General features: G+C 33.2%; 3 protein-coding genes and 1 pseudogene across 18 annotated transcripts; 1 reads left to right on the top strand and 3 right to left on the bottom strand.

The window, feature by feature from the left end:
• Positions 1-3673: 3673 nt before the first annotated feature.
• On the top strand, positions 3674-6636 carry LOC111286665 (uncharacterized). 3 transcript variants are annotated; one of them, XM_022876767.2, is made up of 5 exons: positions 3674-3856; positions 4045-4143; positions 4296-4561; positions 4802-5629; positions 6208-6636. In XM_022876767.2, the coding sequence occupies exons 2-5, from the start codon at positions 4070-4072 to the stop codon at positions 6429-6431; spliced, it is 1392 nt and encodes a 463-aa protein (XP_022732502.2). In that variant the 5' UTR covers positions 3674-3856; positions 4045-4069; the 3' UTR covers positions 6432-6636. The 3 variants fall into 3 exon arrangements, with proteins under 3 accessions (XP_022732502.2, XP_022732501.2, XP_022732500.2); XM_022876766.2 differs by having other exon boundaries at positions 3676-3910; XM_022876765.2 differs by having other exon boundaries at positions 3689-4143.
• Positions 4166-10618, bottom strand: LOC111286663 (uncharacterized). 9 transcript variants are annotated; one of them, XR_016342935.1, is made up of 8 exons: positions 10326-10618; positions 9851-10120; positions 9584-9757; positions 9378-9484; positions 8915-9249; positions 7851-8366; positions 6865-6989; positions 4166-4486 (listed from the first exon to the last, which is right to left on the bottom strand). XR_016342935.1 is itself a non-coding variant. In XM_089762400.1 (7 exons), exons 1-7 carry the CDS (start codon positions 10482-10484, stop codon positions 4473-4475), a joined length of 1575 nt encoding a protein of 524 aa, XP_089618526.1. In that variant the 5' UTR covers positions 10485-10618; the 3' UTR covers positions 4166-4472. The 9 variants fall into 9 exon arrangements, 5 of the variants coding, with proteins under 5 accessions (XP_089618526.1, XP_089618525.1, XP_089618523.1 ...); XR_016342932.1 differs by lacking the exon at positions 4166-4486 and adding an exon at positions 5883-6503 and having other exon boundaries at positions 6669-7131; XR_016342933.1 differs by lacking the exon at positions 4166-4486 and adding an exon at positions 5883-6503 and having other exon boundaries at positions 6669-6989.
• Positions 10619-14791: 4173 nt separating this feature from the next.
• Positions 14792-17471, bottom strand: LOC111284800 (large ribosomal subunit protein bL35c pseudogene; annotated as a pseudogene). The gene is made up of 3 exons (XR_016342582.1): positions 17100-17471; positions 16638-16754; positions 14792-15040 (listed from the first exon to the last, which is right to left on the bottom strand). The product of XR_016342582.1 is annotated as a large ribosomal subunit protein bL35c pseudogene (transcript).
• Positions 16638-22154, bottom strand: LOC111284799 (nuclear pore complex protein NUP43-like). Of its 5 annotated transcripts, none has more exons than XR_002689587.2 (6): positions 21381-22154; positions 19841-19910; positions 18520-18757; positions 18263-18336; positions 18070-18173; positions 16638-16757 (listed from the first exon to the last, which is right to left on the bottom strand). XR_002689587.2 is itself a non-coding variant. In XM_022873759.2 (6 exons), exons 1-5 carry the CDS (start codon positions 22028-22030, stop codon positions 18120-18122), a joined length of 1086 nt encoding a protein of 361 aa, XP_022729494.1. In that variant the 5' UTR covers positions 22031-22154; the 3' UTR covers positions 16654-16754; positions 18112-18119. The 5 variants fall into 5 exon arrangements, 3 of the variants coding, with proteins under 3 accessions (XP_022729494.1, XP_022729493.1, XP_089618522.1); XR_002689589.2 differs by having other exon boundaries at positions 16649-16754; XM_022873759.2 differs by having other exon boundaries at positions 16654-16754; positions 18112-18173.
• Between the last annotated feature and the right edge of the window lie 2282 nt (positions 22155-24436).

Raw genomic sequence — 24436 nt, 5'->3', positions numbered from 1 at the left:
GTTGGTAAATTTTTATGTTTAAAAAAATCACAAACCCTCCAATATATTGGTAAAACTTTTTGAAAGCTATTTTTTTATCTTCAATTTTTATGAAAAATTCATAAGGTTTTCCAATATGTTATGATTTATTTTTTTTGAAAAATTCATTTTTAAAAATTTGAACCTTTCAATATGTTGGTAAGGTTTTATTTTTATTTTTAAAATTATTTTAAAACCTTATAATATGTTAGTAAGGTTTTATTTTTATTTTTAAAAGTAATTTTCACAAAATTAAATTTTAAATAAATAATCAATATAAATAATTATAGCAAAAAAAAAACTATATAAAAGAAAAGAAATTACCACACTTTGGGTTAAAACCAAGGTTAAAAGAAGTCCAAAGCTGTGTGGGTCCAACAAACAAACCTGATTTTCGGCCTAAATCAATAGTTCTTCCGTTATGGGTGGATCTGGGTGTGCTTGTAAATTGGGTCTTTCTTTTGGATTGGTAATGGGTTGCAATCGGTCATGCACTCTGTAAAGAGAGCTGAAGCGGGCTGCTGGCTCGTCGGAGTGATCTTAGGTCACAATCGGGTCGAAGGAGTTGGGTTCCCTTAGAGCCGAAAGCTACATCGTTTTGGTTTTCCTATAAAATCCTTCTCTTATTCTTTTCCAACAATTTTACTCATTAACCTTCTTAATTTCTGATTTTTCTAACTTGTTTCTAAGAAAATGATGAACAGCCACCAATTTCAAGTCACCCAAAAACTCACAATGCTCTGCTACTATCGCCACCTTGCGCCTTCTTGCGCCATCGATCACCGTTCTCCACCTCAGAGTAGTACCCACAACTCATTTACCTACTTCCTTTGTTTCTTTTCTACTCAAGCAATCCAGTTTATTCAAGTTCTTGACAGCTCGTGGTGGCCTTTGGAAATCAAAGCCTCAAAGTTGAAAAAGCACTACCATTTCCTCTGTACGAATTATTCTTTTGGTGAATTGTGGTTGGGTAAAATGGATTCTAGGTATGGGATTTTTTGTAATAGGTTTGAGTGTTGGGGTTTGTGTTCGGGTCGATTGGAACTAAATGGCTACCAAACCAAAAACTAAAGCTTCTTTGCTTTTGGATTTTTTGACTATTGCTAGGCCTCTTGTGTTGATGGTTGGATTTTCCTTATTGGAACTTGGTTATTTGGGATTGCAAACTAGGCTGATGGATTTTCTTGTTGTGAATTGTGCTCTTGTTCGATTGTGGTCGGGAATGACTTTCTTAGGAATTGAGGTGTAATGCTTCTGTCTATTATGTTGCTTTTACAGAGAATTAAGCTTGGCTGTTGAGGGTGGTTTTTACTCGATTTTTCTCCCCTGTAATTGATCTTGCTCATCCTCTGTTTTCTACTTGAATTTTTGTTAGGATTGTGTGGTCTCTAGTTTGGATGAAGTATGACTTTCGGGTATTTGACTATTATGTTTGTATTTTTATTGTGAGTTTAGTGAGTGATGGGCTAAGAGAGTGGTGGCAGAATCAGCTTGCTTGATTTTCTTTGGTTTTTCTGTGTAATTGTTGTGTTATTTGCTATTGTCCATTACAACATTATTTAAAAAAAAAAAAAAAAACTGGAAGAGGTTTTTTAAAAAGCTAAGGACCATCGCCTAATCCCAAAATGTTTCAGGGTCATCATCGAGCAAGCCTTCAGCTTTTCCTTCTTTTTTTTTTTTTAAATAATCAAATAATTTGAATGCAAAAACATGATAAGAATAGTGAAATTAAACAAACTGCTATAACTAAGGATAATCAACAAATAATAAAAAAATTAAATTAAACAAAATGATAAATAAATAAAAATATAGATAAATGCAATGAAAATAAAAATATAAAATAAGAAATAAAAATATAAATAAAATCTAAAATTTTACAACTAGAATTAAATCGCGTCTAAATCCAATTGGTTTGAACCTTTGAGCTTGAAATTAAATGGATTCAATTGATTTAAATCTCAGACTAAACGGAGTATCAAAACTATAATGTTCATATTAACATATTTATTAAAATATTTTTTTCACTATAATTGACCGAAGTTAATATAATGCTCATACAACAATAATTACAAAAATACCTTTCAACCATCATTTGACAAAATTATTATAATGTCATTTCTATTATAATTACAAGAATGCTACTTTATTATAATTTACTAAAATTATTATAATGTCTTTGACCATAATTATGAAAATACATTTTTGATTGCTTCATAATTAGATATTAAAATTTAACATACATACAATTATATAAAAGTGATCCCCTTGAAAATTATTAGAATGCCCCTCTAGTTACTTAGTAATTGAATAACACGCATGATATAATGCCCCTCCTTCTATAATTAACTAAAATTATTATAATACTACTCTTAACATAATTATTAAAATATATTTTTTATTATAATTTACCAAAATTACTATAATACTTTACAATCATAATTACATAAATGCCCTTTTAACATCATTAATCAAAATTACTATAATACATCTTCTACCATATTAAATTTACTTTATTAAAAAATAAAGTTGAATGGGTTATGATATTAGTAGGTTTTAATTCCATGAAAAAATGAGTTTGAATTTGATAATTGATTGATGTTGATAATAGATAAATATTGTATCACTAAGTTAGATTATTAGGTATGTATTAATCAGTTTTGATTTAATTTATATAATTTTTTTAAAATAGTCTTTCTTATTTAAAATAGAAAACCAATACATATCCAATTACGATTAAGTGATAAAATTTAAGTATCAAATTTTTTTTTGAAAAAAATTATATTTAAAAAAAATAAAAACCCAACAAAATACTAAAAATATTTATTTTGTATTATTAAATAAAAAATTTTATATAATTTATATTTCACAAAAATAGAAAAATTTGTAACCCAAATGTAACTGGGTAGTTCTTCTAGTGTAACTAACCACTGCCATTTTTCTTTTCCTTTGGACAAATATAACTACTGATTAATGCCGTATAAAAATAAAGATTTTGATCACATGTTATCTTACATGCGAGTCTAGAGTATTTGATAAATCATTAAAAAATTTTAATTTTTTAATTTTAATTTTTAATAATTTTAATTTTTCAATATATTTGATAAATTATTTTTACTTAAAAATATTTAATTAAATATTTTCAATAAAAATTTGGTAAAAATGCAAGGTAGATTTTAGCTACTTAATGTATTAAGTCAATTTTATTAAAATGTAACTATTATTTAATTATAATAATATTTTTTTACTTTTATTATACTATCAGAATTTAGTTTAATATCGATAAAATAGTTCAATATTGATAAAAGTTTTTATCGTTAAAATTATTTTTAAAAATAATTATAAAATTATATATTTCTTTTGATAAAAGATTAATAAAAATTATTAAACATTTAATTTTCAGCCAAACAATTTTATATCATAAATCAGTATTTAATAATTTTTTTGTTTAATTTATCATACAAGAACACCTTATACGTTATTTTTATTTTGTTAAAATAAATATACCTTTTATTTATTTTATTTCATAAAACCCCTTTAGTTGATTGTTTTTCTTTTAGAATTTTACATTGTTTGTAGATATTGAACTCTTAATTTTAGTAATATTCAACATAATGACTTTAATTATATACCAAAAACCTAGATTGCTTTTTGTAAATCTCATAAACAAAACAAATCCTAGAAAATAAAGGCAGTTGTGGTAGCCTTCTAATCCACATTAAAAAAGGAGAGGCGGGGGACTTCACGTCACCCCAAAGCGTTTATATGATAGAAGATCAAATCCTACCTCCAAAACCTCACAAAACAATTAGCTTATTTTCTTGAATAACTTTCTGATCAAGTATTTGCTTTTCTCATACACTGCCATTGACATATTTCCTTTTTCCTACTTTAGGTTATGATTTTGTTCTTTTTTCCTTTCAGTGGCATTTCTAAGATCTTTATTTGTTTGTGAGATTGAGATTTGGGTTAGTTTCGATTTTTAACATCTTTTTCAACATGTTACATGTGCTCTTTTCTCTTTTGTAGTATCACTTTCAGGGTTTCCTTTTCAATGGCGGCAACGGATGGTCTCCTTCTTAACCAAAGGAAAGACCCAAGACTCTGTTTCTTGCATAATACCAACAGGCATGGCATTCGACCTTCGTCATTACCCTATAAAGATCTTTGCATGATTTTCTTTATTCAGGCTACGCAAATCAGTGCTACCCTGTACAAAAATCTTCATACATACGAGTTCTAGAAATCACTTTCATAACACATAATTTTCATGGTTCCAGGAGGAAGATAATTGATGGCAAGCGCCTCAGCACACACCATCCTCACCATCCAGGCGTTTCAAGTCCTGGCATCAACCGCGTTGCTGGCGCTTCGAGCTCTGGTCACAGTAGAGGACCTCGGACTTGGCATCATATTCGTGGAATTCCGTATGCCACATATTGCATTGGTGAACCTTCTCAAGTCTCGAACCCTGCTTTAGGAGCTACATCGTCAAGTAGAGATTTGACAGATTCCACAGAACACATTAAAGTAAAAAGTCGAACAGGTATTTGCAATTTTGGCTCCTTACTATGTTTTTTTTTTTTTTACCCCAAAAGTAAGATCATGCTCTATTTTAACAATTTTATTTACCCCATACACAGTCCATACCTACTGTGTATGGGGTACTTGTTATTCTGTTGGCGGAATTGGTTTCTCACATGTCATGTCAGATTACATAGACAAACCAAATTTGGCATTTCCTCATTGAAATTAAAGCTAATATATTACATTTCTTGTAAGACAGGTCGTACTCAACAGCATCAATCTAATAAGATAAAGATGAACAAAGATTCTGCCCCATTGGTTAAAAAGAGTGGAATTAATGCAACTCCAGTTTCTAGGTCGTCTAAGCAGAAAGAACAAACAACAGAACCTCCCAATGATTCCACAAGTTTGAACAGGAGGAATGGAACTAGTACAATTCTAGAATCAAAGCAGCTTAAACTGAAGGGAATAAACCAATCTCTCAGAGATCCCGCAGGATTGGCCAAAAAGAGTGCAATTAGTAGAATTCAGGCATCAATGCATTTTGTGAAGAAAAAGGAAACAATCCAATCTCCCAAAAGTCCTACAGATCTGGTTGAGAACGGTGGAACCAGTACAATTCTGGCATCAAAGCATGTTATGCAGAAAAAGGAAACAACCCAACCTCCCAAAGGTCCTGCAGGGTTGGTCAAGAATACTGGAACTAGAACTATGGCATCAAAGCATGTTATGCAGAAACAGGAAACAGCCCAACCTCCCAAAGATCTTGCAGGATTGGTCAAGAATATCGGAACAAGTAGAATTCCGGCATCAATGCATAGTGTGCAGAAAAGGAAAACGACCCAATTTCCCAAAGACTCTGCAGTGTGGGTTAAGAAGAGTGAAACTACTACTAGAATTCCAACATTGAAGCAATTTACTCAAAGAAACGAAAAAACGCAACCTTCCAAGGGCTCTGCTGGGTTGGTAGGCAAGAATGGAACAGGTAGAACTCTGACTTCTAAGCAGGTTACACACAAAAAAGAAACAATTCCAGCCAAACCAAGACAAGAGCAACATGTCTGCGAAGATCATATAGTGTGGGAAGGTATGTCCACAGTATCCTTCTCGTTTATTCTACTCTTATCTGATACTAATATCTTTTCCCATTCATCTGACACTCGCCTATGGATGACAATCTGAGTAGAACATTGCGCTTTCAGTTTATTCCTATAATTTACTTGATCTTGTGACATGAAAATTGCATGCACATTTGCCCGAAATATCCCAGGGAGAGATCGTGGAATGTAAATATCTGGCATTTGGCTTACCACTCTGCTCAAAAGTAGCATTTTTAGAAATAGAGCTAAAAACAGATAACTGAGATATATGACAGATTGTTTAGATTGACAGAACTTATATGGGAAATACCTAGGAACAATTGGACGTCTCAGTTTCACTATAAGTCATACCAAAAATATAGGGGAGAGGGAAGAAACTTGCGGCCTAGTATGTTAAAAGATGTGAAAAGTAAAGGCCAGCAGAGTTAATTACATGGAGAGACAGCTTAATGTATCCTGTAAAAATTAACTAATTTACATTGTTTATTTAGAATGACCCCAAAAAGGAGATACGAAAAAGAGAAAAATTAATCTTTATCATAACAATTTGCTTCCAATTTTGCAGGTTTTGATGAGCGCATTGTGCCACTTGACAGGAGCTGTCTCTTATGTGATGGTGATCTTGCAAATGAACCCAAATATGATCCAGATCTAGAGCATCTTAAACCTGCAGAGAATGCTGTTCTTTCATGTGGTCATGTTTTTCATAGTCTGTGCCTAATGTTCGCCACATCCGAAGAGAAGTCTAGAGATCCTCCTTGCATAATATGTGCCAGTATTTTATCTTAAACCCTCTGTATTGCTTCATTCTCATAAAATCTTCTCCTCATTTTTTGTACTCCTACATTCTTTTGCTGTTTACTAGAGTAGGAAAGGAGAAAGGAAACCAAACCGCAAATGTCAACCATTTCAACTTCCTCAACCATGAATTTTATGCAAATGTAATAATGAGCATGGAATAGAAAATCAAACTTTCATAGACTTCATGAACAAATATTGTGTCCTCGCAAGGATTACTGAGCTTACTTTTCGGACAGTTTATCAAATGGATATATGTTTGACTCATCCTAATTCCTATCACAAATTCCCTTTGTCTTCTCTTTCCTCTTTACTTTTATTTTATCCCTTGCATTTTAAGAATAGGAATTTCAATAAGACCATGGACGAAAAGGTTACTAGGCTTTTTGTTTTCAATGACAAATTGGAAGGGAAGCTCGCTCACTTTCCTCTGTACATCAGCGTTAAGTTCCCACTAGCATTATTCCCCTCCCCGTCATGATCGGAAGATGCTTCCGGAGCTTGACTTTTCTTCAATAATGCCTTTTCCCAACATGTCAGTGTCACGTCCTGTAAAAGCAGTCCAGAGATCCTCAGCAACTCGTAGTTACGTGCAAATGTCTTGGGGTTTATTTTATTCATTCTCTCAAAATCTTGGCAATCAAAGGAAAATGAGGGCAAATAAAATGGCGAATGGAACTGCTTGAACTCCCTGAATCATGAATTTGTTTATACAATGAGAAAACTACATGTTAGTTGTTACCCGCTCAGCTCTGACTCCAAAAACAAGTTTGTAATGCTAACAATGCTTAAACTACGTTGTAGCATATCACTGCAATCTCCGTAGTTGAAGTAACTAGATCCCTCGCACAAGTTTTTCTTTTCTACCTTTCCTTTTACATTTTTCCCAACAGAGCAGAGTCAGATGGCCAGAATGTTTTCCAACAGCTCTCTACGAAAAGCAAGTCTTACCACTATCATTAAATACATAACTCATGTAAATACACAAACTAAGGTGATATATTATCTCCTTTTTAACCCAATGAAAAAACAATTCAGTAAATGAAAAATCACTACCTTTACTGGGATAGGACCAACAATCAGATTGAGATATTAACATCAAACAATTTTACTACAACACCTAAGATTTTTACATGGACTTTAATGGAATTCTTCATCAAAAGAATTTTCCGAATCCCAATAAATCCCATTGTCCAAGCATCCCTCCACATACATTTGATATTAATAACAACCACATCACATTTCCAACCAATATGAGGGAGATTGGGAAATTCACTTTATATTTATCATTTTCAAATAGCCGACAAACAAGAAAACTATCTTATCTAGCTTGACTCTCTCCATCTTCTTCTGAAATGTCAAACAAGAACTTTGGGAGAGATGCAAGTCGGGGAAGATGAAGCAACTCACCAAACGAGTCTTTTCTTGACATGCCTGGAGCGTGCTTGCTACCAGAGACTTCCTTTGTATCCCCTTCAAAAGCCTTCACATCACCATTAGCTATAATATTAAACCCAGACTCATGAGTTTTGTTTAGCTGAACATCTTTTCCATCATCAGCTCCTTCATAATTTTCCCCATTAGCCTGTGAGTCTGTGCCTGCCGTAGTGTCCTTTTGCAGAAGACAACAGAGAGAATTAACCCTTGACATTAGAGATTTCTCATCAGAGGCTGTTGTAAATTGAGTGTCACTGAGAAGGTAGCGTGCAATCTCCTCCAGCATTTCCTGGCAGTCTGCCCTAATTTCAGCGGATGGATTTCCAGAGGTCATCTGCTCCGAAAGATGGTGTCCAATATGGTTCATGAGATCACTCATGGACATAGACGGGTGAAGTCCAGGAACTTTAATCTGGTCCCAATTCCTTGGCCCCTTTGAATCCACTGCTTCACAAACTCCACTTCCTTCAATGGCACGAGAGTCCATCACTAATGTGAAATGAGAAATTAATTAGAGAAGAACAAAGAAAAGAAAGTAAGAATGCAATATTTACAAATAGTTTAGATAATATTAATTCAAACAGGAGAAAACATCTTTCTACTCAGCTATAAGTCAAAGCCCAGGTAAAAAGGAACAGTATCAATGCACATGCTAAATCCATCAGATACTGAACAAATCAAATAGCATGTATATGCTGAATAAGGCATATATAGAAATTAACAATAGGATACTGTGTTATTAACACTGCAGCCTATATCAGCACTCACCACCATTAGCAAAAAGATTTATAACTTCAAGCCTCTGTAACATCATTATCAACAATTAAAAAGCATGGTTCAGATCAAATGAATTAAAATTCCTAAGAGATCACACACTACACCATATTAGGCATCAGACTTCAAAAGAGAAAACAAAAGAGAATGTAATCGGACTTCAAAAGAGTAAATAAAAGAGAATGTAAAATGACTATATGACTTAGAAACTTTATCCATCCGCACATTAAAAAAAAAAAAAAACCCCAATGTCCTGTTTGTACCTGAACTGGGGGACGGAGCTTCCCTGGACATATGTTCTGAGGTTATACCAGCAGAATCCCCTTTTTCAATCTCCAAGGACGAAGACTGAGCTGCAGCTGGTGGTGCTATATTCTGGAAGCCAGAGCTAGTAGATCCGTTACAAGTCTCCCCCTGGCCAAAATCATGCCTTTTCAGTTCATCAGGACCCTCAAACACTGAAGAGCGTGATTCGAAGTATGGTGAATCCAAAATTATCTCTGGCTGTCTGCTTAAACAGTTCAAACGCATGTCACACTGGATGAGCTTTTCAAAATGTTTGTTTAACAATCCTTGAGGACACTGCAGAAAATGTTGCCTGCAAAGCCACAAGAAAATTTTTCCATGAGCATATTAGCTGCATAACCACATGCAAACAAGTCAGACAAGGTAGCAATTTTCAGCTTGTATTTCCACAAATAAGAATTAGATTCATATTACTTTTACCTATGTATGCTAGCTTGACCGTCAGTAAAATCAGAAGTTGCCTGCCATAAGGTGTGTTTTCTAGGCTGCGGATTAGTCTCCCGGAAGAAAAGGGGCGGTCTTGCAAGCTACATCATAAAAGAAACAACCAAAGTCATACATAATCATTGCATGGAGAGAGAGACAGAGAGAGAGAAGAAGATCACATGAAAAATTACAAAGTTTACCACAACATTCAAAGTCCCTGGTCCATTATCAGGACAATTTGCCTTAAAAGCCATAATATCCGACCACTGTATTTCAATCTTACTCTTAAGCCCACCTTCCAAAATCTCCCAAACAAGCTTATGCTTCGCAAAATAACACTTGGCCACTAAATCACCTTCATACCTCGACTTATACTGCAAATCACCAAGTGAACAATTCTTTAGCTACTTGAACCCCAAAATAAAAGCATTTTTTAAAACAATTAAATAAAACTCATTAAAAAGCACCTCCCAGTTGCCGATCTGAAGAATGGAAGCTGGAAAATTTGAGGCTTTAAGTTTATCCGTAGCAGCAGCAGCTTTAGCCTCCTTTTTGACTCCAGAGCTCAAGTCTTCATCTTGGGCAGCTGAGCCACTGCTTTGGGGTTGAGAGAGGCGCATTTGGATCAAATCCAACAGGGAAGGACTCTTTCTTAGCCTCAAACCAAGGGGGCTCGGCTCATCCAACGGATTGTATTGCGATGGCGGGATCGAGAAAGCATTATCATGGGAGTTCCACTGAAAAAAAGAATCATCATCATCGTCAAAATACAGCAAAACAACCTTGCAAATATCCAGAAACAACACCTTTAAAATTTAAAACCTCCAATATAAAGGCCTTTTTTTTTTTTTTTTTTTTTCCATATAGTTGAGATCTCTCAAAAATAGGTAAATTTTCATTTCATTTAAAAAAAAAGGGAAATAAAAGTGAAAAAGAAATTACATGTTGAATATTTGGAGAAGGTTTTGATCGTTTACTAAGAGGGCCATGTTCTTCCTCTAACGAATCCTCGACGATCTCCAATTTCACCGGCGGTTTGTCAAGGCACGCCGTCGTCTGAAGCTCCGGCCTAAGATTTCCCGATCTCATCAACTGCACCATCCAATCCAAGCGAAATCCCAACTTTCCCAATTCCAACCCCAAAAATTGCGGAAAAATCTAATTTTAATTTTTCTCTCTCAAAATTGATGGAAAGCGAGCAAATTTCGGAGATTCTGAAAACCCTAGAAAATATTACTTTGGGAAATATAATTAATGGTGTTAAAAAGAAGAGAAAGGGCAAGAGAGGATCTTTTTTGACGGCGAGCACGTGCGAGATCCAGCGTTATTGGGGCCATAACACTGGCGATAAAGTCGCGAGATTACTTTAATATCCTTGAGTTGAAGAATTATTAGGGTTGTAGTGAGGTTAGTTTGGGTATTCGGTGAGAAAAGATCAGCGCGTGCTGGCAGACACGTAAACAATTAATGGATAATATATGGGGCCCAGGAGAGTTAGGCTTTTTTTTAAATGACGGCGATGGTTTGTATGTCTGACACGTGGCGATAGATCTGGCCGTAGCTTCTTGCTTATGGTTTTTAAAGCTTACACGTGCACTGTTATTGGATGGCGAGGACAGAAAGGGTATTACGAGTACTTTTTTGAGATAGGATCAACTTACATTATCTTAAATTTTTTATTTTTTATTTTTAAATTATTAATTTTAATAAATTTAATGAATGAAATTATTTTTTATTTATTGTTATTTATTAAAATTTATAAAATTAATAACAAAAATATTGCTTTAACATAAATTAATTTATTTTTTTAATATATAATAAATTGGGATGGTCAGATAGAGGGATTTGATGGGCTTTTAAACAAGGTATTCTTGAATTATTAAATCAAATGTTTAAAGATAAAATAAAAAAATTGTTAAATAGTATTTTAATTATAGTTTTAAAATTAATTAATATCATTTATAATATTTCTGTATTAAATATAACAATTAATAATTAATGCAATAGTTTTAATACATTAAAAAATATTCTTCACATAATAACACTCATTAAGAAAAATTACTTTTATTTGATGAACAAGATGGGATACTACTATTCATGTTTTTATACCTCTTGTAGGCGTGTATTTAGATATTTTAACTAGTTTATCTCATAAAAAGATTTTTTAAATAATTAAATTTAAATTTTATTTTAAATTTGAAATTTCGAAACTTATTTTTTATTGTTGTTTTATTTTATATATGGTCGGAACTTATGTATATCAAAATTTATATTGGTCACTTTTATTCAATTTAAGATTGTGGTATATTATTATGTAAATTGGCATATAGTTAATAAATAAATTAAAATAATTTTGATGAAAAAAAAACTATTACTAATAGTGGAAAGAGTTGATAATTGATTCGAATCATAAATTACTTGCAAATTATATGAATTTAATAAATTATAAATTATAAAATTTTAATGCGTAATTTAAAAGTTTTATTTTGTTCAAATCTATTAAAATGTCACTTAAAAAATTTAGAAAATTATAGGATCATTTTTTTTTGTTTTCCATAAACTTTTTGATATAATTAAAAGTGTATAATTAAGGGATATTTCTAAATTTTAAAATTACAAAAAAAAACATTTTTAATGAAAATCTTAAAAAATACATTTGTAAGGAAAACAAATGAGTGATTTGAGTCGAAATTAAACTTAAAAGTTAATGAAGATATGTTTAAAATTAAATAATTTTCATCAATAAACCACATAATCATTGATAATCATTAGAATAATCCATATGAAAAAGGTGGTGAAATTGATATTAAAAAATATATTATCTTTCTATAATTAATTAAGATTAGAGAGAAATATCCTCGATTCAAACGACATTGATTTAGAAAAACAAAAGTTGCAAGGAAGGACAAGACACATGTTGGCAATGGGGCACGAATGTAGACGTCTCTAACTTTGGATCCGATTTCTGATGCACAATTTAAGGCCGGCTTGGCTTTTTCCACACTACGTGGCGGTCTTTCGACATTTAGCACATTTAACACGCCAACGTAGTCTTGCCGCCGAAAACGACCATTCCAAACCAAAGACGACAAATGCGTACGTTAGGTTCGACTCGAGCGACGTTTGGTATCGATCGTACTGTTTTTTTGAGTTTAGATTGATTTTGAATCAAGTTATCTCGATTAAATTGGGTTTGAGTTCGATTAAAATGAAATTAATAATTAAATTTTACATTTTTAATATTAAGTTTTAATTGTTCAAATTATTTTAACATTGAATTGTTTTAAATTTAAATAATATTATATTTAGTTTATTTATTCGAATTTAAATGATTTTTTAGATTCACATTTTCCTGAACTAGTTTTCTATCACATCTACTCCTTATGGTCTTTAAATCATTAATTACCAATTTACCTGATCCTATTAAAATAATAATTTTATGTTTATGATTTTTAGAAAATTATTATGGAATCTTAATTGATATAATCATAATTATAACACTTTATTGGTTCATAATAAGTGAAAAAAATTCATTTTAAATAATTTAATTGGACTAAGTTTGATTTCCTAAATTAGTTAAAGATACTTTGATAAAATTAATTTATCAGTAACTTAAATTTAATTGAATTAATTAGTCTGAGATATTAAGCACACATTTTTTTTTTAACAAAAAATATATAAACCTTATAAGAAGAAAATTAAAAAAAAAAAAGGTTCAAAACCAAAATCTTTATATTTTCATAAAACATTTTAGTTACTAAATCAAAAGGTGAAGGACAAGCACACAAACATTTAGGTAAAGTGGATGGTTTACTCGCCTAATCGAACGCTAGGTCAGAAATCCAATCATATTTGGGCATTATTTCTATTTTAAATTTTAAATGAAATTTGAATATTTATTTGGATATTACCCTTATTTGCTTTCATTTCCTTTTGTTTTAGTCCTTTGAAAAAAGAATTTTTTAGGCTACATTTGATTTACGTTTTACTTTTTGTTTTTTGATATAAAATAAAAATAAATTAAAAATAAAGAACAAATAAAAAAAAATACAAAGTAAAAATTCCAAACAATCAGACTTTAAGATTTCAAAGTTTTGTGATAGGAAACATATCTTTGTTTTGTGTTATAAACAACGAAATGTCTTACCAATTTTTTTTTAAATAAATATTGTTCTAATTTGACTTTCTATGATCAATTTTTTTTTTTAAATTTTGATCTTAATTATTTTAAATATTTAATTAAATTAAAATTTAACAAATAGACATTTGAAAACTATTTCATTCACAGTTTAAAATTTTAATTAATAATGATCTATAAAAAAAAATCAAACCTAAAAACTTTTAATTTAGAAAGTCAAATGCATACAGTAATTATGAGATTAGAATATAATTTTTTGTGTTCATATTTTTTTTAGTTAATTTCTAATGTACCTCAAATAAATTCATGACTTTTCTTTGAAGTTATACTTTTTGGAATGATACCTTGAACATGATGACGAGACAAGGTGAGTATTAATGGATGACTAGGATATTGGAACCACAAACAAAATAATTGAACTTACCACCATTCGGAACTCTTGGCATCCTTTTTGGAAAGGTAGGCAAGTCTGTTTTACTGTGGCGTCGAAGTTGGATTTGAATGTTTTGATGGGTGTGAAGCTTGTGAACTGCACAACCCTACAGGCTACAAAACAGCAACATGACAATGACATGTTCTCAACCTTAAGATTTGATGGGCCTAACAATTAACAAAGAAGTTAATAACAGAATAGGATTGATTAGAACCCAAAATCACTCTTAAAAAATGACGTCAAACAGATCAGAAGTTAGAAATTCGGCGTCTTCAACTTCATTTTTTTATCCTAAGGCTGTTAAAAAAAGAGAATGGGGTTCATTAAGGAAAGGTGGAAATCTGCAGCAACAAGATTACGGTGGTCAACTGCTATTACTAAGAGAACATACACTCATATGGTATAACTCCCATTCCAAATGGCATTGCTCTAGTGAATGAGTTTCTGCCAGAGAACGTGAAAGTAAAGAAATGCTGCAGTTCTTTTTTCCTGTCCTTAAAACACCCCACCCTGCACAGCCACTCGATTTTTAGATACGGTTTTGTCAAACATCTGCCCTTTCTTTGTATTCACCAAAATTGAGTCGCAAAACCAATTGCAGTTAAAGTAAAATATCAATGAAATGGTAGACTTCATATACATGACTGTAGGTCATTATCCTCAGATCAGGCAAGGATAAAGCAAATACAGGAGATCTGATGAACTATGTTTTGACTAACATGATTGAGGATTCTTAGGCCACTTTATGTGGTCTAAGCCTTTTTTTGGACCCCAAAGCATCCAACATCCAAGGCATAGGCATTCGATGCATATAATGTTATGCGTTACGCCATAAACTGGAATCAAATAGGTGCCAATATGTTTGAAAAAAATAGATTTCAACTTACAATTGATCAATGGCCACTAAATGCATCGGAGGTTAAAACAATAAACACATTATTTCTAACATAATTTTGAGAAATTACAAGAAAACAACATAAGTTCTCACATGACGCTTGAAGACACTCTTTACTTGGCATTTCTATTCACTTTGAGATACCACAAGGCACCGATCACATTGTCATAGTCACTCCGGCTAACTGCATGCTGCAGACAGAAATTGACACAAATACACTATAAAAACAAGTTTTATACTGAAATAGAGACCTAAGATTTAAACTTATACATTAAACAAAAGGTGATTCATTTCAAATTATCTAAGCAACTCAAACAATCTGTTTAAACCAGACAGTGTAATGGATCAATTTCTCATATGTACCAAGGCGTCTTGAAGCATGGACACTAAACAGTACATATGTAAGTCCATGATGTTAAACTGCACGTTTGAAGTGAGCTTCTTGGTTTAAGTGCAGTTTATGAGTAAATTCTCACAATGGATCAAAAACTATTTCAGTAAATTTCTCCATGACCTGATTTTATGCATATGCTTAGTATTGTACTAAATATGGTTATGCCTTAATTTTAGGCAGAAGGAAAAGGAAGAAAGAAAGACATTCAATTTACAATATGTCCCAATATCCAGCATAGATATTTGTAACTGAGTTCCAGTGAAGGCACAACCAATCGTGTTCAAGCAATTAATTGGGCATTTAGACAAAAGCATTAGATTGGTTATGAACATGATGCAGGTTACTAACAATAAATTTAAGTTTTTGAATACCCTAGCCCTTTAGGTTTAACATGGAGCTTTCTCACACTGTCAACTTATCAGAAAGACAAAAGTGCAAATCTGTCTGTCATCAACCACACTCACCAAACAAAGGGTAACAACAAAAACTAGGATTTCACCTTGAAATACAGTAATAAATAAAGAGGATATTCAACTTATAATAGATGAGTTCCTATGAAGAAACAGGGAATCATGTTATCAACAGAGTATTTAAGCAAAACATTTCATTGGTCGTGGTGCAAGTTACTTTTAAATACCGTTTGCTCATTTCTTAAAGTCAATATGGAACTTTCTCACACAGTCAACTAATCAGAAAAACAAAAGAGCCAATCTTCATGCCATTGCAACAAACTCATCAAACAATGAGTGACAAAAAATAACCATGATTCCACCCGTCAAAACCTCTTAAACCCAGGATGATTTTGCTATATCCCAGTAAGACCATAGGTTCCTTATTTAACTCTAAAAGAAACTAAAATAGATGATTCCACCCAATCCTTTGTCAGTACAATATATAAAATGTACCCATATACTACGGATCACAAATAGCCTAAATTAAGTTCCAATTCCCCTCTTCACAATGATCCAAAATGAGAAAACATGTCACAATATAAAGGCAACAATACAGCTGCTCCTTCAGGATTCTTTTTTCTCTGCATAACTTGAAATGAAAAAAGGTGGTTTCTAGACTGTGTGATTGAAAATATTGAAATGCCAAAGAACAGTTCATCTAACAGTCCCAACTCAACTTGGGAAACTGCATTAGAGCCAAAAGACTGAATAGCGAGACTAAATTCCTACTCATGTGGGGGGAAAGAAGCGGTGCAGCAGAAGGGGAGGATCCACCAAAATTAAGGTTATGATTTTCAAAACACGCCTCCTAACTTAGAACCAAAGGCAGCATGAATTTGAAGCAATTAGTACCCACTTTTTTAGACTACCTAAAAGCTCAAATATTCAATAAGAGCAAAGCACAAGATAAGGAAAACTGTGGTGTAAGAAAAAAAAAAAAACCATTTTGGAGAGACGCAATTTACGCTTGGTGTTCTTCTTGGCCAACAAATGCTGCTTCCCAGCTCTCCTCCTAACTATTTTCCCTCTTCCTGTCACCCGAAATCGCTTTGCAGAAGCCTACTAAACAAGATGACAACATGAAATCCATTAGAAAAGAAGACTCATAAGGCATAAAAAGTGACTAAACTTGCCGACTTTTAAGCTGTTCATTTTTATTGCCAAGAAAAGTTTTCAACTTTTTTGGATGAATAGATGCAAAGAACCGAATTTGCTCGTTTAATTTCTAACTTTTCTGAATTATAAAACTACATCTAAAAAAGTAGGAATCTTCTGGACCAAGTTTATCTTAATATAGCAACCAAATTCACATATTGTTTGACATAACAACACAAAACTAATGATTCAAAATTTGAATATTTCCTGCGTAGTCCAAGGAACCAAAGAGAAGAAAGAGAGAAGAACCTTGTGGGTTTTCATTTTGTAGCCTTTAGCAGCAAAGACAGTGAGAGATTGGAGTCTTTGGGGGGCAGGGGTGATGGTGGAGAGCTTATGGGAAGCAAATAAAGGGAACCCAGAAATGCTTTGGGTGGAACTGATGAGTTTCAAGGCTTTGCCCAGCTTGTTGAATTGGGAGAGTTGGACGGGCCACGAGAAAATGGAGCGTAGGAGGACGATTAAGAATGGCAAAAGGGTAAATTGAAAGACTTGGTTGTCAAATTCATAGAAGAAGCCATTGATGAATTGTTGTTTTGTTATAGCGAACGTTATGCTCGTGGGAGGAAATGGATTTGGATAGGACAAACACACCGTCCCCTGCGTCCGGGACGTGGAATGTCATGGAGCAGCGGAACATTGGAGTTCGTGGCCGTAATTTTTTTTATTTTTTTACATATTAATTAGAAAAATTATGCCGTCTTTATATTTTAATTTTTAATTTAGGTTTACAACTAAAATTTAGAAACTAAAACAAAAAGTTCAAAGATAAAAGAAAAGAAAGGAAAATTTTCTATTAATTGAAAAAGAAAATAACTCAACTTGCAGCCCTGACTTTTCTTCTCCTAGAATGAACACAAAAACCCTTTCTTACTCTTCAACGGAAACGAAATCTTTTTCATATTATTTATTATTACCATGTGTGAAAACTCACTTTTCTTCAACTTCTCCCTGAATCTCATCAGTCAAAAGTCGAGGTAATTAGATGGGCTATTCAGATTTCTTCCTTTATTACACCTCTATTAAGACAATTGATGTTCAATCAATGTCGCCCTCTCTTGTATGGCTTGTTGCATGGTTATATTGCACAACAAAAACTTGCACACAACAAATCATTCCATTTTCTGGGTTTATATGTTTTCCCGAACATTCGTACTTTTATAAATTAATTGTTCTATTTCCACAAAGGCGCTCAATATCCTCAAAAGTTACTACTCACAGAAGGCGAAGCCGACTTCTAAGCTTAAGTTGTGTCTCTTACTGTTGATATCACGACCTTGTCAAGATGGCTATAGATTCCCATTCCAAGCTACATATAACATCCTGCATGGTATTGCATTTTAACTGTAAGGAATCCACTTATTATGCCTTTTAGAGTAAAAACCCAGTGAGAGAGTAAAATTTCTATTTACCGAGGGGTTCTGCTGATTAATGTCAAAGCTGTTAATTGCACAGGGGTCGGCTAACAGCTCAATGGGTTCTTCACCTATGCAGTTAGTAGAATATTATACATGTTAGTCATGGGATCTTTTACTTGAAAGAAAATTATAAAATAAAGCTTTCATCAAATTGATCCAAAATAGAAATTGATGTAAGTCTCATCCTTACCCATTGGTCTGCCCGAAATACAAAAGACAATTCAGTAATAGTTGCTTAAAGAACTGCTTACCTTGTTCAACAACAGCGAGGATCCCATCTTCTGAGCAGATCATAACAGGTAGAATCCGTGTGGAAGAGATGTTGCTAATGTTTGAAGACCTTGTGTAGCGATCATACTGAACTTCCCAAACCTCACTTTCAGATAACAAAGACATTGCAGCCTCACCTGTCCCAGCACCAGCAAGAACAATAGGCTGTTGTTGTGCTCTAAGATCCCAAGCAAATACAGTGCCTGAAGAGCCTCCTGCCTATGAAATACTAGGAAAACTGAAAATCAGCAAAAGATCTCAAGCAAATAGAAATTGTTAAAACCTTAGATTGAAGAGCAGGATAGCACGGAAGTGGAATAGCCATCAAAGAATCAATAAACAACAATTTCAATTTGACAAAAATACAGGCTCTTAAAGCTTTTTCCAACAAGGTTTTAATGCAATTAAACTCATCAGATTTAAATCTTTTGTGAAGAAAAAGTTATGATAAGGTAATACACTTAAGCCACGGAATGAATTAACAATGGCATCCTAGAAAATTGCTACATTAAGCTTTTCCTATGGCTTAGATACATATGAAATAATTAAAATGTTGTGATCTGAATAACTAAGTAGCCAAAAACTGATTTCAATTGCATGCACGGAATTCAATGCAAGTAACACAAATTCAAGAATCATTTTACGTTAAAAAGTTGGTCTAAATCCATTATTATGGTAAAAAAGAATGTTTAACTCTCAACTACTTAAGCCAGCAGCCATCAGCATAAAATTATTCCACCAATTACTTGATGGTACAGAACAACCTAGCACGAGCTAGCATTAACTCTAGCTATCATTTAAACTCATCACCGTAGGAAGGCTGGACTATGTTTATAATTTCTCTTCAACTTCATTCATAAAATTTATGCAACTTCTACTCGCAAGAATATTAACAAAGAAAGTAGAGAAACTGGAAAACCACTAGATTAAATTAACAAAGCATTTAGAAAATAAGAAAGAGGCAGAAAGATAGACGATACTTTTCTATCCCTTCTTCAACTTTTTCATTTTTTAGTTTATGATTTTTTACAATAGAAAAATGAAAAAAAAAAAACTACCAGAGCAAATTAAAAATTTTACAAAATAAAAAAGAGTGAAAGATAGAGGCTGTTTTCTCTCATATTTTTTTCCCTATTTTTGAAGATAAGGAAAAAGAACAGTTAGTTGATCTCATATAATTTGTAGCCGTTTCACCAAAAGAGAAGAAAAAGAAAAAGAAACCAAAAATATTTTACTGATACCAGCATTGTGGTATCACTGAAAGGGAAGAGTATAATAACAACAAAGTAGCAGCAATCTTACCAGACAAGTGTGTTTCCGTGATGGATGAATATCAATTGAGTGTACAATTCCAGATGTTTTTCCTTGACACCTGCAAGATGACCATTAAAAAGGGGATTAGAATAGCATCATTTGATATGATAAGGTATGTGTTTAATCTATAAGTTCTAATCAGCACAATCAGAGTTAATAAACCATCTATATATTCTTCTTAAGATGCATAGATACTCAAAAGAACAAAAGTAATGCAGATGCTCAAAAGTACAGAAGTGACACAAACAGTTTTCCGCTTTTAAAGGTTTGAAAAGATGCTGTCAAACCAATCCTATAGAACTGAAGTGCCAAGAGAAAATCTGTTTAATTTACTGGTTTTGAAGTTATCAACAATAATTGAAGACCAAGAATTTTTCTATCATCAAATCAGAAGCCAATTGCCAACAGGGAGGAACCCTTCACATACATGACTGCTTTTGCTCTTTTTTTTAATTATTACTTTTTTTCTCTGTTCACATTATTTGCAGAGTTACCAGTTTCCACCTACATGTGTGTCTATAGTTGCACATTATCTATATTGGAGATGAGGTGATACCGAAGGTGAAGTGAAACCAATGTTGCTCCGCATTTTTATTGTCCTTGAAAATACTTGTGTCCGACACATATCCAACAAACAAGGTTATGGAGGTCTGACCCTCCAAATATATGGAGAAACTTAATTAGAAAAAATTGAATGTAGCCGTATAGGACACACCCATATTTGACAATCACCCCTAACTCTGAGTAACATAGGATGACAATATAAAGCTGCCTTGTTGGAAAGACTGTGGAAGAGGTTAACCGTGCTGAAGTAGGATGGCCACCAAAAGCTAAAACAGGGTTATATTATGGTGAAGGCAGTGACATGAATACCACAACATCAGCAGCATTGACATGGTGATAATTTAGCGATACCCATTTATAGGCCATATTAATATAATATAGTAGCCGTCTTCATAGGGAAATTATTAATACCCCAACTCATAACCACACACCATGACACCAAGAATATGTTGCAGTCTGATAAACAGATATGAAACCTGTCTTCATGTGCTCCTATCTTGATAACTAATAATAAAATATGCTCTAGTAACCTATTATTTCAAACTCCAGTTAGTCAATTACTTTTTATTATTGCAAAATGTTTTTGATAAATCTTCTCAGTTTACATCATGGGCTAAAATTATACTAACCATCCTTAAGAGCATCAATATAAACTGATGAACAATGGTAACAAATGTAGTACACATGATAAACATTTCAAAACTCATGAAAGCCCATTAACATGCGACTTACCAAGCAATTAAAAATAACAAGATAACAGCACAAGTAACGTTGGAGTTTGCCAAATTAACCTCCATGGTGAAGAGTGTCTATTTTACTTTTATCAACACTTTGATGAAAATTGGCTAATCACATAACATGTCATAAAAACAAATCAAAATTAGTTAAGATAACTGTGAGCTCTACAGATTACATTCAACTACATATTTTCTTTTCCAGAATAAAACCACACAAATTCACTCACCAGTTCCCCTTAAACTGCGAAACTGGTCCACCGGGCCTCCTCTGATCCCACCATTGTAATCCAAACCCATACCCACCAGTCACAAACTCACTCGGCGATGCCCATTTAACCGCCGTATAACCCACTAGCCCATTCGCGTCGAAAATTCTCCGGTAACTCAGGTTCGAAGAATCCCCAACAAAACTTACCAAATTAATCCTCCCATCCTCCCCAACACTCACGCATTCAGTCCCACCCTCCCTCAAATCCACTGCCGCCACAGGCCCAGAATGAAACCCCAACTCCGAAAGTGTCCCCCCGGATTCGATCATCCCTCCGTTGATTAAATCGGAGGCCAAGATGTGAAGGGAACCCGAGAAAGTGGCGGCAGCGATGACGGGTTGAGGGGTGGAGTGGGCGGTTTTGAGGGACGAAATGCGGGAAGGTGGGGCCCATGAGGATTGAGAGGTTAAGGTTGGAAACGAGCTTTGTAGGTTTGAGTTTACACAGTGGATTTCGATGGAGGGAGAGTTGGAATCGCTGTCGAAAAAGGCGATCGCTGCGAATCTGTCGAAAGCGGAAACCGGTGGGAGCCAACGGACGGCGTCGATGTACTTGAACTGTGGGAATCTATGAACTTGAGAAGGGTTTTGGGGTGCTGAAATGGCCATTATTTCAAGGTTTTAAGGGGTTTATGAGGAGGATTGTAAATTTAGACAGAGGGGCAATGGAGAGCGCTTTTCTTTTAAATTGAGGGTCGGGCTTGGATTAGATTGCATTAGATGATTTAAATTCCGATTATTTCCAATAAAATATTCTTTTAAAGTCCATGTTACTACTCGGATAAAACAAATTTTCAGGGGCCAATAATATTTTACACCTACCAAGCAGGACATTTGAACCAATTTTGCTCACTTCCTCCCAAGGACTGACTCATTTCTAATTTGAGCAAGCATAACATTACGGCTGTTACATGTTTTAATTTTGTTTGTTAGTCTACTTGAAGTTTTAGGAATACATGTGTTGAAGAATTTTTTGTGACCTTCAAACATTGTCTAGTTGTCTTAAATATGTTATTTTTGAGTCCGAATCATGGCAGATGATGATGCGATCTGTGGACCAGAAAAAACTTTTATTTCATGTGTTAGCATATTGTAAACATTTGATAAGCAGAGATTGACAGTGTTAAAAAGATTTCTTGGCATGTTGAGCCCATTCTGATAACCTTGGTGTTTCTAAAATTTTTGCTCCTCTTGAAGGTTTAATCAAGTAAATTCAAGAAGATCCAAATAATTTAGCTAGATTTCAAGCTTGTATTGGTTAAGTGGTGTTTGTTATTTTTCAATTAAAAAAAAAATCAATTTCAACGTTTTATTTTTATTATCTTCAATTCTAACTTTTAAGTCGTTAATCTATATTAAATCCATATTATTATTAAAATCGTTAATTGAATTGATATTATAACTTAAATGACTCCAACTCAAGTGTTAATCATTGACACATTAAAGTCAGCATAAATACACTTCACCTCCTTCAACGCTAAATTAAAGAATTCAAACACTTGATCTCGAGCAAAGTCCACCTACACATTGTAGAAATCATCGGATTGAAGGAAGTTTCGACCACTCGCCGCTTGACTTCCTTAGAAGCTTGAAGTTCATTCTCCAAGCGCTCTCCCTCGACTAAGGTCTCATTCAGCTCGATGTCAGATTGCTACTACAGAGACTCAGCTATGGCTTTCTAGATTGATGTGTCCTCAAGCCTCTAATTCAGGTTCTCAACCTTCTTGTCGAGGTCGTCATTCATTTTTTTATACTCAACGTTGAAGAGCTTGAGCATTTTGACAACCTCAGTAAAGGAGTTGAACTCTTTGGCATAATTTTTTGTCTTGCTTGGTCTTGAAAAAAATGAGTAAAAGCCCTGTAAAAATATAATAAGGCTTATCTCATATTTTGAGGTATATATTGAAAAAGTCGATTAAAAATTACATGGACAAAAATCGAACTTAAAGATCATAATCTATGAATAATTTAAAAAAAAAAATAAAAGATTTATTTAGGATAAACCTTTCTTGGACATGGTGGCCTAAGCAATCTTCTTCACCACTTTGGGATCTTTATAGGCATTCTCCAAGGAGTTGAACTTCATGGTAATGGAGATTCTACCAAGGCTTATGAGTTATAACTTTTTGTTTTAATTTCTGCATTGTCGTAAAACTCTTTCCTTTTACCTAACCGAGCTAAGGAGGTGGTAAACCTATAATTTTGATATCTCGAAAAGTACCATCGAGCTGAGTAAGAGCTTTACCATTTTCCTTTTTCTCTAGAAGGCTAGACAAATTTAGCCATATCAAAGCCTACTAACCTCCAACCAGTCATATCTGCAGCTAAAACAAAAAATCAATATCAAAGTTAAAAAATATAAGTATAAAAATACTTATAGAAGAAAATTAATGAGAAAATTACCCTAAGTATTTGATTTCCTTTAGGAGAGGTCAACTCGTTATCATTTATTATTAATTTTTCATCTTTAAAGAAATCATTCATTATATCTCTTTCCTTAAGCTCATTGTTAATCAGGAGATCCATCTTATCCTTTTCAAATAAGCCTGGCTCATTATTTATTTCTTAAACCCCGTAATTTTCTCAATACAAAAGAAGAAAACTTTTCATGTTTTTATTAAACTCTGACAACAAAAAAATTTTTATGAGATGAGCTATAACATAGTACCAATTTTTATCATAAGAATGCTTCTTAACAACAAAAATTCCTTGAACAGACCTAAGGTAAGGAAAAGACTTAGCTTTTCACATAATATTATAAAACTTACCATATATCTAAAATAATTAGAAGCAATTTGAGTGATAATTAAATTTTAAGCTAAAAAAATTCAACAATTAAAAAACAAATGGAGAGGAAACCTAAGACCGGCCTGAGTCCCAATAAACCAATATTTTATTAAATTCTACTGTGTTAGTAATCCTATCTTAAGAATCTGGCATTATTAACCTATAACTTTTGAAGTAAAGTCAAACCTTCCTTTTACAGCGGCAACATGTTGAATGGAAACCAAATCT

Source organism: Durio zibethinus, chromosome 6, assembly GCF_047325235.1.
Source record: "Durio zibethinus cultivar Kanyao isolate XHJ-2024 chromosome 6, ASM4732523v1, whole genome shotgun sequence".
NCBI classification, from domain to species: domain Eukaryota; kingdom Viridiplantae; phylum Streptophyta; class Magnoliopsida; order Malvales; family Malvaceae; genus Durio; species Durio zibethinus.
Note: the sequence above shows the minus strand (reverse complement) of the source record. Positions and strands in the feature narration are given on the sequence as shown.